This window comes from Pristiophorus japonicus, chromosome 11 (genome assembly GCF_044704955.1).
Source record: "Pristiophorus japonicus isolate sPriJap1 chromosome 11, sPriJap1.hap1, whole genome shotgun sequence".
NCBI classification, from domain to species: domain Eukaryota; kingdom Metazoa; phylum Chordata; class Chondrichthyes; family Pristiophoridae; genus Pristiophorus; species Pristiophorus japonicus.
In genome coordinates, this window is record NC_091987.1 from 17,542,121 (window position 1) to 17,558,539 (window position 16,419).

The 16,419-nt window shown below is 47.3% G+C and overlaps 1 protein-coding gene across 5 annotated transcripts in view; it reads left to right on the plus strand.

Moving 5' to 3' along the window:
* Window positions 1-16,419, plus strand: part of robo2 (roundabout, axon guidance receptor, homolog 2 (Drosophila)) — a 790,970-nt gene that overhangs the window by 592,938 nt on the left and 181,613 nt on the right. For all 5 annotated transcript variants that reach the window (XM_070893255.1, XM_070893256.1, XM_070893258.1 and 2 more), the window contains exons 13-14: window positions 2,794-2,915; window positions 8,843-9,074. In XM_070893255.1, the coding sequence (XP_070749356.1) occupies window positions 2,794-2,915; window positions 8,843-9,074 (354 nt within the window). The remainder of the gene's footprint in view (window positions 1-2,793; window positions 2,916-8,842; window positions 9,075-16,419) is intronic.

Here is a 16,419-nt window from a genome sequence, read left to right on the forward strand (position 1 = left end):
GCCTATGATGAACCGCCTCCAGTTCGACAATTCCCTGAGATCTCTGCGTTCCTTCAATTCTGGCCTCTTGAGCATCCCTGATTTTAATCGCTCAACCATTTCGGCCGTGCCTTCAGCTGCCTGGGCCCCAAGCTCTGGAATTCCTGCCCTAAATCTCTCCGCTCTCGAATTATAAGAACATAAGAAATAGGAGCAAGAGTAGTCCATACGGCCCCTCGAGCCTGCTCCGTCATTCAATAAGCTCATGGCTGATCTGATCATGGACTCAGCTCCACTTCCCCGCCCGCTCCCCAAAACCCCTTATCCCTTTCTCGTTTAAGAAACTGTTTATTTCTGTCTTAAATTTATTCAATGTCCCAGCATCCACAGCTCTCTGAGGCAGCGAATTCCACAGATTTACAACCCTCTGAGAGAAGAAATTTCTCCTCATCTCTGTTTTAAATGGGCGGCCCCTTATTCTAAGATCATGCCCTCTAGTTCTAGTCTCCCCTATCAGTGGAAACATCCTCTCTGCATCCACCTTGTCAAGCCCCCTCATAATCTTATGCGTTTCGATAAGATCACCTCTCATTCTTCTGAATTCCATGAGTAGAGACCCAACCTACTCAACCTTTCCTCATAAGTCAACCCCCTCATTCCTAGAATCAACCTAGTGAACTTTCTCTGAACTGCCTCCAAAGCAAGTATATCCTTTCATAAATACGGAAACAAAAACTGCACGCAGTATTCCAGGTGTGGCCTCACCAATACCTTATATAACTGTAGTAAGACTTCCCTGCTTTTATACTCCATCCCCTTTGCAATAAAGGCCAAGATGCCATTGGCCTTCCTGATAACTTGCTGTACCTGCATACTAACCTTTTGTGTTTCATGCACAAGTACCCCAGGTCCTGCTGTACTGTGGCACTTTGCAATCTTTCTCCATTTAAATAATAACTTGCTCTTTGATTTGTTTTTGTCAAAGTGCATGACCTCACACTTTCCAATATTATATTCCATCTGCCAAATTTTTGCCCACTCACTTAGCCTGTCTATGTCCTTTTGCAGATTTTTTGTGTCCACCTCACACATTGCTTTTGCTCCCATCTTTGTATCGTCAGCAAACTTGGCTACGTTACACTCAGTCCCTTCTTCCAAGTCGTTAATATAGATTGTAAATAGTTGGGGCCCCAGCACTGATCCTTGCGGCACCCCACTAGTTACTGGTTGCCAACCCGAGAATGAGCCATTTATCCCGACTCTCTGTTCTCTGTTAGTTAGCCAATCTTCGATCCATGCTAATAATAATACCCCCAACCCCGTGAACTTTTATCTTGTGCAGTAACCTTTTATGTGGCACCTTGTCAAATGCCTTCTGGAAGTCCAAAAACACCACATCCACTGGTTCCCCTTTATCCACCCTGCTCGTTACATCCTCAAAGAGCTCCAGCAAATTTGTCACACATGACTTCCCCTTCATAAAACCATGCTGATTCTGCCTGACCGAATTTTGCTTTTCCAAATGTCCTGCTGCTGCTTCTTTAATAATAGATTCCAACATTTTCCCAACCACAGATGTTAGGCTAACTGGTCTATAGTTTCCTGCTTTTTGTCTGCCTCCTTTTTTCAATAGGGGCGTTACATTTGCAATTTTCCAATCTGCTGGGACCTCCCCAGAATCCAGAGAATTTTGGTAAATTACAACCAATGCATCCACAATCCCTGCTGCTACTTCTCTTAAGACCCTAGGATGTAAGCCATCAGGTCCAGGGAATTTATCTGCCTTTAGTCCCATTGTCTTACTGAGTACCACCTCCTTTGTGATTGTGATTGTGTTAAGTTCCTCCCATTCAATTCCAGCCAGCCACTGTCAGAATCAAAGGGCAGGTACAGCACGGGGTTAAATAGAGAGTAAAGCTCCCTCTACACTGTTCCCTCAAACACTCCCAGAGCAGGTACAGCACGGGTTAGATAGAGAGTAAAGCTCCCTCTACACTGTTCCCTCAAACACTCCCAGGGCAGGTACAACACGGGTTAGATACAGCATAAAGTTCCCACTACACTGTCCCATCAAACACTCCCAGGGCAGGTTCAGCACGGATTAGATACAGAGTAAAGTTCCCACTACACTGTCCCATCAAACACTCCCAGGGCAGGTAGAGCACGAGGTTAGATACAGAGTAAAGTTCCCACTACACTGTCCCATCAAACACTCCCAGGGTAGGTACAGCACGGGTTAGATACAGAGTGAGGGCTCTGAACATCTACCCAGCCGTGATCAGCCGAGGTGGTGAATGGATTCAGGGATGTGGTGCTTTATAAAACATAGTCCGGAACTGTTTCATGTGTTTACCGACTAGACCCTCAAAGGAAGCTGGTGGAAGGGTTTTTAAATGTATTAATGACAGAAGACAGTTCGGGGCAGATTGCGCTCAGATTCCTTTGGAGGGTGCTGACGAGAAATGCCACGGTATCCCAGCGAGATGTCTCAAGTCATCAGTTCTGATGAAAGGTTGTGGACCTGAAACGATAATGTGATATAGAGCTCCCCGCAGTGGGCTCCTGCTCCACCTAGTGGAGTCATGTGGTAATGCATCTACTGATGTATAATAACAAAAGGTTCATTTGACAAGGACACCTGCTGAGAGTTTCCAGTGAGAGCCATCTTGTGTAATGTGTGCGTAAGTGATATAGTAAAAGATATATCTCGGTTTACTCTGTTTCTCCGCAGAGGCTGCCTGACCTGTTGAGTGTTTTCCTGCATTTTCTGTTTTTAATCTCCAATCCGCTTTGCCTCTTTCTGTGTTTTCACAGATATCAGTCCGCCAGCACAAGGTGTGGATCACAGGCAGGTACAGCGGGAGCTCGGTGAGGTCATCGTACGCCTGCACAACCCACTAGTGCTCACGCCCTCCAGTATACAGGTCACGTGGACGGTGAGCAGCTGGTCGTTTCATTGACATTGCCCTGAACGGAAATCTCCGAACTCTCACCGGCCAACGTTTAGCCATTAGTGTCAGCCGTGGCTCAGTGGGTAGTGCCCTCTCGCCTCTGAGTCTGGAGGTCGTGGGTTCAAGTCCCACTCCAGAGACTGCAAACACAACATCCCAGCTGACACACCACTGCATTGCTGAGGGAGTGCTGCACTATCGAAGATGCCTTCTTTCAGATGAAACATTAAACCAACACTCTGTCTGCCCTTTCACCTCGATGTTAATGGTCCCACAGCCACTATTTCAAAGAGCATGGGAGTTATCCCCGGTGTCCTGGCCAATATTTATCTCTCAACCAATATCACTTAAATAGATTATCTAGTCACTGCTGTTTGTGGGAGCTTGCTGTGTGCAAGTTGGCTGCCGCATTTCCTACATTACCATACTGACTACACTTCAAAAGTACTTCATTTATTGTGCAGTACTTTGGGACGTCCTAAGGTTGTGAAATGTAAACATTCCTTCCTTTCTTTCTTTCTTATTCTCCTTCTCTCCTTCCTTCCTTCCTTCTCTCCTTCCTTCCTTCCTTCCTTCTCTCCTGCCTTCCTTCTCTCCTTCCTTTCTTTTTCCTTCCTTCTCTCCTTCCTTCCTTCTCTCCTTCCCTTCTCTCCTTCCTTCCTTCTCTCCTTCCTTCCTTCCTTCTCTCCTTCTCTCCTTCCTTCGCTCCTTCTCTCCTTCCTTCCTTCTCTCCTTCCTCCTCTCCTTCCTTCCCTTCCCAGGTCATTGCCGTTTGTGGGAGCTTGCTGTGCACAAATTGGCTGCCGTGTTTCCTATATTACAAAATGGTTACACTTTATTTGATTGTGAAACGGGACGACCCAAGGATGGGAGGAGCACTATATAAATGCAAGTTATTTCTTTCCCCAGAGCAGGAGTGTGTTGTGGCTTAATGTCAACACTGGGGATAAATAGAGGCAGGAGGAGGAACATGAGACGAATGTTCAAAGGAGTGCCGACCATTGTTGTATTTGTGTTTCGGGGAGAGGTGTCAAGGTAGATCATCCTGGTGTCATTTGCATCAGATTGATGTGAAGAACAAACAAGAGAGAGGTAGTTGGATCTCATTGTGTTGGATGGAGGTCTTTCTTTCCCCTGAAGATCATGTTCCCCGGAGATTCAGATTGCAAGAGGGCTTGATGTGACAATGCAAACAGAGCTTTAATCTGCGCTCTACCTGAACTGCGAGTGCCATATGCAGGCACTATAAGAACAGAAGAAATAGGAGCAGGAGTAGGCCATTTGGCCCCTCAAGCCTGCTCCGCCATTCAATAAGATCATGGCTGATCTGATCATGGACTCAGCTCCACTTCCCTGCCTGCTCCCCATAACCCTTTACTCCCTTATTGCTCAAAAATCTGTCGATCTCCGTCTTAAATATATTGAATCACCCAGCCTCCACAGCTCTCTGGGGCTGAGAATTCCACAGATTTACAACCCTCTGAGAGAAGAAATTTAGCCTCATCTCAGTTTTAAATGGGCGGCCCCTTATTCTGAGACTATGCCCTCTAGTTTTAGCTTCCTCTACGAGTGGAAATATCGTCCTTGCATCCACCTTGTCGAGCCCCCTCAGTATCTTATATGTGTCGATAAGATCACCTCTCATTCTTCTGAACTCCAATGTGTATAGGCCCAACCTACTCAACCTATCTTCATAAGTCAACCCCTTCATCTCTGGAATCAACCTAGTGAACCTTCTCTGAACAGCCTTCAATGCAAGTATATCCTTCCTTAAATACGGAGACCAAAACTGTATGCAGTACTCCAAGTGTGGCCTCACCAATACCCTGTGCAGTTGTAGCAGGAATTCTCTGCTTTTATACTCTATCCCCCTTGCAATAAAGGCCAACATTCCATTTGCCTTCCTGATCACTTGCTGTAGCTGCATACTAACTTTTTGTGGTTCATGCACAAGGACCCCCAGGTCCCTCTGTACGCAGCATTTTGTAATTTTTCCCCATTTATATTGTAACTTACTTTTCTATTTTTTTCTGCCAAAGTGGATAACCTCACATTTTCCCACATTATACTCCATCTGCCAAATTTTTGCCCGCTCACTTAGCCTGTCTGTATCCCTTTGCAGATTTTTTGTGGCCTCCTCACAGTTTGCTTTCCCACCCATCTTTGTATCATCAGCAAACTTGGCTACATTACACTCGGTCTCTTCATCCATATCATTAATATAGATTGTAAATAGTTGAGGACCCAGCACCGATCCCTGCGGCACCCCACTAGTCACTGTTTACCAACCAGAAAATGACCCATTTATCTCGACTCTCTGTTTTCTGATAGTTAGCCAATCCTCTATCCATGCTAATAATAATACCCCCAACCCCGTGAACTTTTATCTTGTGCAGTAACCTTTTATGTGGTACCTTGTCAAATGCCTTCTGGAAATCCAAATACACCACATCCACTGGTTTCCCCTTATCTACCCTGCTCGTTACACCCTCAAAGAACTTCAGCAAATTTGTCAAACATGATTTTCCTTTCATAAAATCATGCTGACTCTGCTTTTCCAAATATCCTGCTACTGCTTCCTTAATAATGGACTCCAGCACTTTTCCAACAACAAATGTTAGACTAGCTGGTCTATAGTTTCCTGCTTTCTGTCTGCCTCCTTTTTTTAAATAGAGGCGTTACATTTGCAGTTTTCCAATCTGCTAGGACCTCCCCAGAATGCAGGGAATTTTGGTAGATCACATCCAATGCATCCACTATCTCTGCAGTCACTTCTTTTAAGACCCGAGGATGTAAGCCATCAGGTCCAGGAGACTTGTCCACCTTTAGCCCCATTATTTTACCGAGTACTACTTCATTAGTGATAGTGATTGTATTAAGTTCCTATCTATAGCCCCTTGATTATCCACTATTGGGATGTTTTTAGTGCCTTTTACGATGAAGACCGATACAAAATATTTGTTCAACGTCTCTGCCATTTCCATGTTCTCTATTATAATTTCCATGTCTCATCCTCTCGGGTACCAACATTTACTTTAGCCATTCTTTTCCTTTTTATGTAGAAACTCTTATTATTTGTTTTTATATTTCGTGCTAGTTTACTTTCATAATCTATCTTTCCTCTCTATCATTTTATTAATCGTTCTTTGCTGGCTTTTAAAAATTTCCCAATCCCCTGGCCTCCCACTGGTCTTGGCCACATTGTATGCCCTTGTTTTTAATTTGATACCTTCCCTGATTTCCTTAGTTAGCCACAGATGGTTACCCCTTCTCTTACAGTCTTTCCTCCTCATTGGGATATATTTTTGTTGCGAGTTATGAATTATCTCCTTAAATGTCTGCCACTGCTCATCAACCGTCCCATTCTTTAGTCTATTTTCCCAGTCCACTTTAGCCAACTCTGCCCTCATACCTTTGTAATCTCCTTTATTTAAGCTTAGGACACTGGTTTGAGAACCAACTTTCTAACTCTCCAATTGAATTTGAAATTCAACCATATTATGGTCACTCATTCCTAGAGGATCCTTTACTACGAGATCATTTATTAATGGGTCTCATTACACAGTACCAGATCTAAGATAGCCTGCTCCCTCATTGGGGTTCCCCAATGTACTGTTCAAGGAAACTATCCCGGATACATTCTATGAACTCTTCCTCAAGGCTACCCTGGCCAATTTGTTTTGTCCAATCAATATGAAGGTTAAAATCGCCCATGATGATTGCCGTTCCTTTTTTACAAGCCTCCATTATTTCTTGATTTATACTCCGTCCAACAGTGTAGCTACTGTTAGGGGGCCTATAGACTATGCCCACCAGTGACATTTTCCCTTTATTATTCCTTATCTCCACCCAAACTGATTCAACATCTTGGTCTTCTGAGCCAATATCGTTTCTCACTAACGCACTGATCCCATCCTTTATTAACAGTGCTACCCCACCTCCTTTTCCTTTCTGTTTGTCCTTCCGAATTGTCAAATACCCCTGAATATTTAGTTTCCAGTCCTGGTCACCTTTTTACGCAGCGAGTTGTTGTGATCGGGAACACGCTGCCTGAAAGGGCGTTGGGAGCAGATTCAACAGCAACTTTCAGAAGGGGCTTGGATAAATACTTGAAAAGGGAGAAGATTTGCGGGGCTGTGGGGAAAGGGTGGGACTAATTGGATAGCTCTTTCAAAGAGCCGGCACAGGCACGATGGGCCGAATGGCAGCCTTCTATGCTGTGTCACTCTGTGACATGCGGAACTCCCAATTTCCGGTGATTCGGGTTACAATCAGGCCACGTCATCTTTGACTGAAAATTGGTCCAGTTTGGGCCCAATCTAGTGTTGGCTGGAATTACAATATTGAACCATCAAATCTCACAGCATGGAAGGAAGCCATTCGGTACATCTTTGAAAGAGTTCTCCAAGTATTCCTACTCGCCCCACTCCTTCACCGTATCCCTGCTGATTTTTGCAATTCGTCTTTTGAAAGTTACTCCTTGGCTTTTGACGTACGGTGCCCAGAATCGGACGTAATACTCCAACTGAGATCCAACCAGCACTTTATGAAGGTTTAGCATAACTTCCCTGCTTTTGCACTCTATGCCTCTGTTTACAGAGTCACGCATCCTGTATGCTTCTTAACAGCTCCAGCAACTTGTGCTGCCACCTTCAAACACTTCTGTGCATATAGCTTCAGCTCTCTCTGCTCCTGCACCTCCTTTCAAATTGTACCATTTAGTTGATACTGCCTTTCCTCATTCTTCTGATTGCATCATAAAAACATAAGAATTAGAAGCAGGAGTAGGCCATTCGGCCCCTCGAGCCTGCTCCACCATTCGGTAAGGTCATGGCTGATCTTCGACCTCAACTCCACTTTCCCGCCCGATCCCCATATCCCTTAATACCCTTCGTGTCCAAAAATCTTATCGATCTCAGTCTTGAATATGCTCAAAGACACAGCCATCTGGGCAGAGAATTCCAAAGATTCACCAGCCTCTGAGTGAAGAAATTCCTCCTCATCTCAGTCTTAAATGGCCGACCACTTATCCTGGGACTGTGCCCCCTAGTTCTAGACTCCCCAGCTGGGGAAACATCCTCTCAGCGTCTTCCTTGTCAATCTCCCTCGGAATCTTAAATGTTTCAATTAGATCAGTTCTCATTCTTCTTGACCCCAGAGGAGGTAGGCCCATTCTACTCAAAGTACAGCAAGTGATCAGGAAGGCCAATGGAATCTTGGCCTTCATTGCAAAGGGGATGGAGTATAAAAGCAGGGAAGTCTTGCTACAGTTATACAGGATATTGGTGAGGCCACACCTGGAATACTGCGTACAGTTTTGGTTTCCATATTTACGAAAGGATATACTTGTTTTGGAGGCAGTTCAGAGAAGGTTCATTAGGTTGATTCCGGAGATGAGGGGGTTGACTTATGAGGAAAGGTTCAGTAGGTTGGGCCTCTACTCATTGGAATTCAGAAGAATGAGAGGTGATCTTATCGAAACGTTTAAGATTATGAGGGGGCTTGACAAGGTGGATGCAGAGAGGATGTTTCCACTGATAGGGAAGACTAGAACTAGGGGGCATAATCTTAGAATAAGGGGCCGCCCATTTAAAACTGATATGAGGAAGAATTTCTTCTCTGAGGGTTGTAAATCTGTGGAAATCGCTGTGGAAGCTGGGACATTGAATACATTTAAGACAGAGATAGACAGTTTCTTAACCGATAAGGGAATAAAGGGGTTATGGGGAGCGGGCAGGGAAGTGGACCTGAGTCCATCGGATCAGCCATGATCTTATTAAATGGCGGAGCAGGCTCGAGGGGCGGTATAGCCTACTCCTGCTGCTATTTCTTACGTTCTTATGTTCTTAAGGGGATGGGCACACATTTCAGGGCGACAGAAACTAGCCGCTTCGTGTCTTGGTTCCACACAGGTCGACCGCCAGTCGCAGTTCATCCAGGGCTACCGAGTGATGTTCCGTCAGATCTCCGGCCTCCCGGCCCCGGCGTCCTGGCAGGTGATGGAGGTCAAGGTGCCAACCGAGCGCAGCGCTGTCCTGACCAACCTGAAGAAGGGCATCAACTACGAGATGAAGGTCCGGCCATATTTCAACGAGTTTCAGGGGATCGACAGCGAATCGAAGACTGCGCGAACAAATGAAGAAGGTGGGTTGCGAGAGCGCGTGCGACTGTGTTTCCCTTTTCAGTGAAACCTTCCTGGTGTTGTACGGCGACTATTGTAGCAGGCTGGATCTTGCTGCAGCGGTGCATCCAACGGCACTCCCCGTCGGTTAGACTCTTTTCCCGCTCAGAGTTGTTTTGCGTGGTAACTTTCTGGAGGCGCAGGTTGATAACGGGGGCAATGAGGCATCTGGGATCTCCGTGACCAGCGAGACCAACTATCTGTCTCCTTGCTAACACTAAGCTGGGTGGCAGTGTGAGCTGTGAGGAGGATGCTAAGAGGCTGCAGGGTGACTTGGACAGGTTAGGGGAGTGGGCAAGTGCATGGCAGATGCTGTATAATGTAGATAAATGTGAGGTTATCCACTTTGGGGGCAAAAACAGGAAGGCAGATTATTATCTGAATGGTGACAGATTAGGAAAGGGGGAGGTGCAACGAGACCTGGGTGTCATGGTACATCAGTCATTTAAAGTTGGCATGCAGGTACAGCAGGCGGTGAAGAAGGCCAATGGCAAGTTGGCCTTCATAGCGAGAAGATTTGAGTATAGGAGCAGGGAGGTCTTACTGCAGTTGTATAGGGCCTTGGTGAGGCCACAGCTGGAATATTGTGTACAGTTTTGGTCTCCTAATCTGAGGAAGGACGTTCTTGCTATTGAGGGAGTGCAGCGAAGGTTCACCAGACTGATTCCCGGGATGGCAGGACTGACATATGAAGAAAGATTGGATCGACTAGGCTTATATTCACTGGAGTTTAGAAGAATAAGAGGGGATCTCATAGAAACAAAAAAATTCCGATGGGATTGGATCGGTTAGATGCAGGAAGAATGTTCCTGATGTTGGGGAAGTCCAGAACCAGGGGTCACAGTCTAAGGATAAGAGGTAAGCCATTTAGGACCGAGATGAGGAGAAACTCAGAGAATTGTGAACCTGTGGAATTCTCTACCACAGAAAGTTGTTGAGGCCAGTTCGTTAGATATATTCAAAAGGGAGTTAGATGTGGCCCTTACGGCTAAAGGGATCAAGGGGTATGGAGAGAAAGCAGGAAAGGAGTACTGAATTTGCATGATCAGCCATGATCATATTGAATGGTGGTGCAGGCTCGAAGGGCCAAATGGCCTGCTCTTGCACCTGTTTTCTATGTCTCTATGTTAACCAATGAGATTTAAGGATTGAGAAACAGAGGAACGACAGAGAAGGAAATATGATGAATTCGAGGCAAATAGGGTACAGAAAGAGAAATAAAGAGCGGGGAAGAAAGACTGGATTAAGAAAGAGAGAGGGAAAAGAAACTGAAATTTGAAACTTTTAAAATCTCCAACAATAATTGATTACCTGCAGGAATGAGATTGTACACTTTAAATTGTTCCCTTTCTGGGAGGGAGAGGATGATTGGTGTTACATTAACAATTGTCACATTGTTAAAAAGCTACTTGCACTCTTAATGACCAGACTTTCTGTGGCGAGTTTTCTGCGGCCAATTAATGTGCAAATCCAGCAAGTACTTGAAGCTAACGGGGAGACTGAGGGCAAGACGCCGTTTGTGCGACTCAAAGTGCGGAGCGTCGTAAATCAGGCAGCATGTTCTGGAGATTCCCGACCCATTCGCTGGCCGCTTTGCGGAATTATGACGGCCTGCGTCGTTCACACCCTGTTATCAATCCGGCAAGATCCGGCCCCTTGTTTTTGATCCCTCACTTTTTCTCTTCTCCCCACCTTCGGGCCCTGACTGACACGAGGGCGCAACATCTCACCCAACAGGCCATCCTGAGCATTGGCAGGACGGTCAACTGATCAGGGCCCTCACAGCCCAGCTCCCTCTCCTGTCCTCACCTGTTGCCAGCTCGAATCAAGGGCTGCTGAGGCGAATTGCATCACTCTTCGCATCACCTGGGTTGAGATCACAGACAAACTCCGCGTCCCCCAGAGCCTGTACCTAAGATCTTCCTTCATCATTTCTTTAATTCATTCTCGGGATGTGGGCGTCGCTGCCAAGACCAGCATTTATTGCCCGTCCCTAACTGCCGCTTGAGAAGGTGGAGGTGAGACTTATTGCTTGCTGGGCTGCTTCAGACAGCAATTAAATACCACCCACATTGGAGTAGGACGGGAGTCACATATGGCCAGTGTTGTGATCCTAACACAGATGAGACTGCACCCAGGGAAGTTAAAGTAACAGTGACCTCAGTCTTTATTAAGACACTCCAGAGTGAGGAACAGGCCTTAGGGGCCGGCTTATATACAGTGCTCCCAAGGAATGCTGGGATCTCTTGGGATTTCAGGGGATGCGCTCCCTGGTGGCAGAGCATGGGAGTGCATGCTTTACAGATACATAACATCACTCCCCCCCCCAAAGTCAAAGTGAAAACTATTTACAAGGTGAGGCGGTCGGGAGCCTTTCTTTCCCTGGTAGACCGCCTCGGTACAAATGTCTGTTCTGGTGTGTTGGCTGTGCTCTCGCTGGGCTGGCGTGTTGTTGGCCCTGCAGGGCTGCTGGGTGAGCCTGGCCTTGCTGGGCTGTTGGGTGTGATGGGTTCAATTTCCTGGTCCGAGGTGGTTTCGTTGATCCTTTGTGTGTGTGTTGTGGGCTCAAAAAAGATGGTGTCTGCTGTGGGTTGTTCAGTGCAGTCTGTGAACCACAGCCTCGTTTGGTCCAGGTGCTTTCTGCAAATTTGTCCATTGTCTAGTTTGACTGTAAACACCCTACTCCCTTCTTTAACGATCACCATGCCCGCGATCCACTTGGGACCATGTACATAGTTTAGCACATACACAGGGTCATTCAGATCAATTTCCCGTGACACAGTGGCACGACCATCGTTTACATTTTGTTGCTGCCGCCTGCTCTCTACCTGATCATGCAGGTTGGGATGAACCAGCGAGAGTCTGGTTTTAAGTGTCCTTTTCATGAGTAGCTCAGCCGGGGGCACCCCTGTGAGCGAGTGGGGTCTCGTGCGATAGCTGAGCAGTACTCGGGACAGGCGGGTTTGGAGTGAACCTTCTGTGACTCGTTTGAGGCTCTGTTTGATTGTTTGTACTGCCCGCTCTGCCTGCCCATTGGAGGCTGGTTTAAACGGGGCCGAGGTGACATGTTTGATCCCATTGTGGGTCATGAATTCTTTAAATTCGGCACTGGTGAAACATGGCCCGTTGTCATTGACCAATATGTCAGGCAGGCCGTGGGTGGCAATCATAACCCTCAGGCTTTCAATGGTAGCAGTGGCGGTGCTTCCCGACATTATTTCACATTTAATCCATTTTGAAAAAGCATCCAACACCACCAGGAACATTTTACCGAGAAACGGGCCCGCATAGTCGACATGGATCCTCGACCATGGTCTGGAGGGCCAGGACCACAAACTTAGTGGTGCCTCTCTGGGCACGTTGCTCAACTGAGCACACACACTGCATTGCCGTACACAGGACTCTAAGTCAGAGTCGATACCGGCCCACCACACGTGGGATCTGGCTATCGCTTTCATCATTACTATACCCGGGTGTGTGCTGTGGAGATCCGAGATGAACGTCTCCCTACCCTTTTTGGGTAGCACTACGCGGTTACCCCACAACAGGCAATCTGCCTGAATGGACAGCTCGTCCTTTCGCCGCTGGAACGGCTTGATTAGCTCTTCATTTCAACGGGGATGCTGGCCCAGCTCCCCTGCAGTGCATAGTTTTTTTTACGAGGGACAGCAAAGGATCGTGGCTGGTCCAAGTCCTAATCTGGCGGGCCGTGACAGGTGATTTATCATTTTCAAATGCTTCCATGACCATCAACAAGTCTGCGGGCTGCGCCACCATCAGCAAGTTTGCAGACTGCGCCATTTCCACTGCTGTGGTGGGTAATGGTAGCCGACTGAGAGCATCCGCACAGTTCTCGGTGCCTGGCCTGTGGCGGATGGTACAGTTATACGCTGATAGCGCGAGTGCCCACCTTTGTATGCGGGCTGAGGCATTAGTATTTATCCCCTTGTTTTCAGCGAACAGGGATATGAGGGGCTTGTGATCGGTTTCCAGCTCAAATTTGAGGCCAAACAGGTACTGATGCATTTTCTTTACTCCGAACACACACGCTAATGCCTCTTTCTCAATCATGCTGTAGGCCCTCTCGGCCTTAGACAAGCTCCTGGAAGCATAGGCAACTGGTTGCAACTTCCCCACAACGTTAGCTTGTTGTAATACACACCCGACTCCGTACAACGACGCATCACATGCTAACACAAGTCTTTTACGTGGGTTATACAATACAAGCAGCTTGTTGGAGCATAAAATGTTTCTGGCTTTCTCAAAAGCAATTACTTGTTTTTTTCCCCATACCCAGTTCTCACCTTTACGCAATAACACATGTCGGGGCTCGAAGAGGGTGCTTAACCCCGGTAGGAAGTTACCAAAATAGTTGAGGAGTCCCAGGAACGACCGCAGCTCCGTGACAGTCTGTGGCCTGGGCGCGTTCCTGATAGCCTCTGTCTTGCATCTGTGGGCCGAATGCCGTCCGCCGCAATCTTTCTCCCCAAAAACTCCACTTCTGTTGCCACGACGACGCATTTCGATCGCTTCAGCCGCAGCCCTACATGATATAGTTGCTGGAGGACCTCCTCCAGGTTTTGTAGGTGCTCGACGGTGTCCTGACCCGTGACCAATATGTCATCCTGAAAAATCACCGTGCGTGGTACCGACTTGAGTAGGCTCTCCATGTTTCTCTGGAGATCACTGCAGCCGACCGAATTCCAAACGGGCATCTGTTGTAAATGAACAGTCCTTTGTGCGTGTTGATGCAAGTGAGGCCCTTCAAAGACTCCTCCAGCTCCTGCGTCATGTAGGCCAAAGTCAGGTCGAGATTGGTGAATGTCCTGCCAGCGTCGCAAATAGGTCGTCTGCCTTAGGTAGCGGATATTGGTCCTGTAGCGAGAAACGAATAATAGTTACTTTATAATCGCCGCAAATCCTGACCGTGCCATCACATTTGAGTACTGGAATAATCGGGCTGGCCCACTTGCTGAATTCCACTGGGGAGATGATGCCCTCGCATTGTAGCCTGTCCAGCTCAATTTCCACTCTCCCTCATCATGTGATGTACCACTCGCGCCTTGTGGTGAATGTGTCATGCCTCTGGGACCAAGTGGATCTGCACCTTCGCCCCGGAAAAGTTTCCAATGCCTGGCGCAAAAAGGGAAGGAAATTTGTTGAGACCCTGGTTACATGAGGCCTCATCGACATGTGATAGCGCACGGATGTCTTCCCAGTACCAGTGAATTTTGCCCAGCCAGCTCCTTCCAAGCAGTGTGGGGCCATTGCCCAGGACAATCCAGGGTGGCAGTTCGTGCACCGTGCCCTCATAGGTGACCTTGACCATGGCGCTGCCCAGGACAGTGATGAGCTGTTTGGTGTACGTTCTCAGTTTCGTGTGGATGGGGCTCAGGGCTGGTTTGAGTGACTTGTTGCACCACAGTCGCTCAAACATCTTTTTACTCATGATGGATTGGCTAGCGCCAGTGTTCAGTTCCATGGCTACTGGTAAGCCATTCAATTTTACGTTTAGCATTATAGGTGGACATTTCATCGAAAATGTGTGCACCACGTGTACTTCAGCATCTGCCTCCTCTCTCTGAGGCTTGAAATTGATTTGATCCACCATGGACCGATCTTCCTCTGCCACGTGGTGGTTAGCAGATTTTGCAGAGGTGCCCCATTGTTCCACAGCTCTTGCAAACATACCCTTTGAAGTGGCATGAATAGGCTGAATAGAAGCCTCCACAACGCCAACAAGGTGTGAATTGCCTTGCATTCATCCTTTGTTGCGGACTCTGAGTCATCTGGGTCACCTGAGGCCTGCTGGCAGTTGCAGACTCGTGGTTTCTGCCCTGTACATTTCTGCTCACAAACACAGTTCCAGTTAATTTATGAACATTGCTAGCACTTGTGTGCTGAGAGATTTGTTTGGTGTTATCACTGGTGGACATAAACGCCTGTGCTATCGCAATGGCCTTATTGAGGGTCGGTGTCGCTACAGTCAAAAGTTTTCGTAGGATGGTCTCATGGCCAATGCCCAGTAAAAAAAAGTCTCTGAGCATCTGCTCCAGGTAGCCATCAAACTCACATTGTCCTTCAAGCCGCCTTAGCTCGGTGACGTAGCTCGCCACTTCCTGACTTTCAGATCGCTGGCAGGTGTAGAACCGATACCTCGCCATCAGCACGCTCTCCCTCGGGTTAAGATGCTCAAGAACCAGTGTACACAGCTCCTCATACGACTTATCTGTGGGTTTCACCGGAGCCAGAAGATTCTTCATGAGGCTGTAGGTCGGTGCCCCGCAGACCGTGAGGAGGACCGCTCTCCTTTTTGCAGCACTTCCTTCTCCGTCCAGCTCGTTGGCTATAAAGTACTGGTCTAGCCATTCGACCTAGGCTTCCCAGTCCTCACCCTCCGAGAACTTCTCCAGGATGCCCACAGTTTGCTGCATCTTTGCGTTGGATTTATATACTTGTCACCAGTTGTTGTGTTCCTAACTCAGGTGAGACTGCACACAGGGAGGTTAAAGTAACAGTGACCTCAGTCTTTATTAAGACACTCCAGAGTGAGTAACTGGCCTTAGGGGCCGGCTTATATACAGTGCTCCCAAGGGATGCTGGGATTCCTTGGGACTTCAGGGGATGTGCTCGCTGGTGGCAGAACATGGGAGTGCATGCTTTACAGATACACAACAGCCAGGACAGCAGGTTTCCTTCCTTAAAGGACATCAGTGAACCAATTGGGATTTTATGACAATCCGACAGCTTCATAGTCACTTTAACTGATACCAGATTTTTATTTGCATATCATTTTAAATTGTATTCAAATTCGCAAACTGCCCATGCTGAGATTTCTGGATTACTTGTTCTTAAAACATAGCCTTTGAGTTTCTGTGCACAAAGAACCTCTCTAAGCTGGGAGCCTAGCAAGCAACAATATTGGCATAAAGTCTCGAGGGGTCAAAGGCATGAATGAAGGTTTCAGTAGTGGATGCGCTGAGGGAGGGATGGATTGAGAGATGTTGCAGATATGCCAATGGTCCTTCTAGGTGAGTGAGAGTAGGCAGGGGGGGGCTTAACGATGAGCTCAGTGTTGAACATCTCACCGAGGTTGTGAGCGGTGTGGTTCAGTCTGATAGAATGCGCCGGGGAAGGGGATGGAGTCACTGTCAAGGGTATGTAGACGGTACGTGGGAGCTGAACGCAATACTTTTGGCCTAGTTGATGTTGACCCAAGTGATGATGTCACTCATCTATGATGGTATCAGACAGTCTCACAGCACAAGGGCAGTGGAGGGGGTCAACAGAGAAACATGGAAACATGGA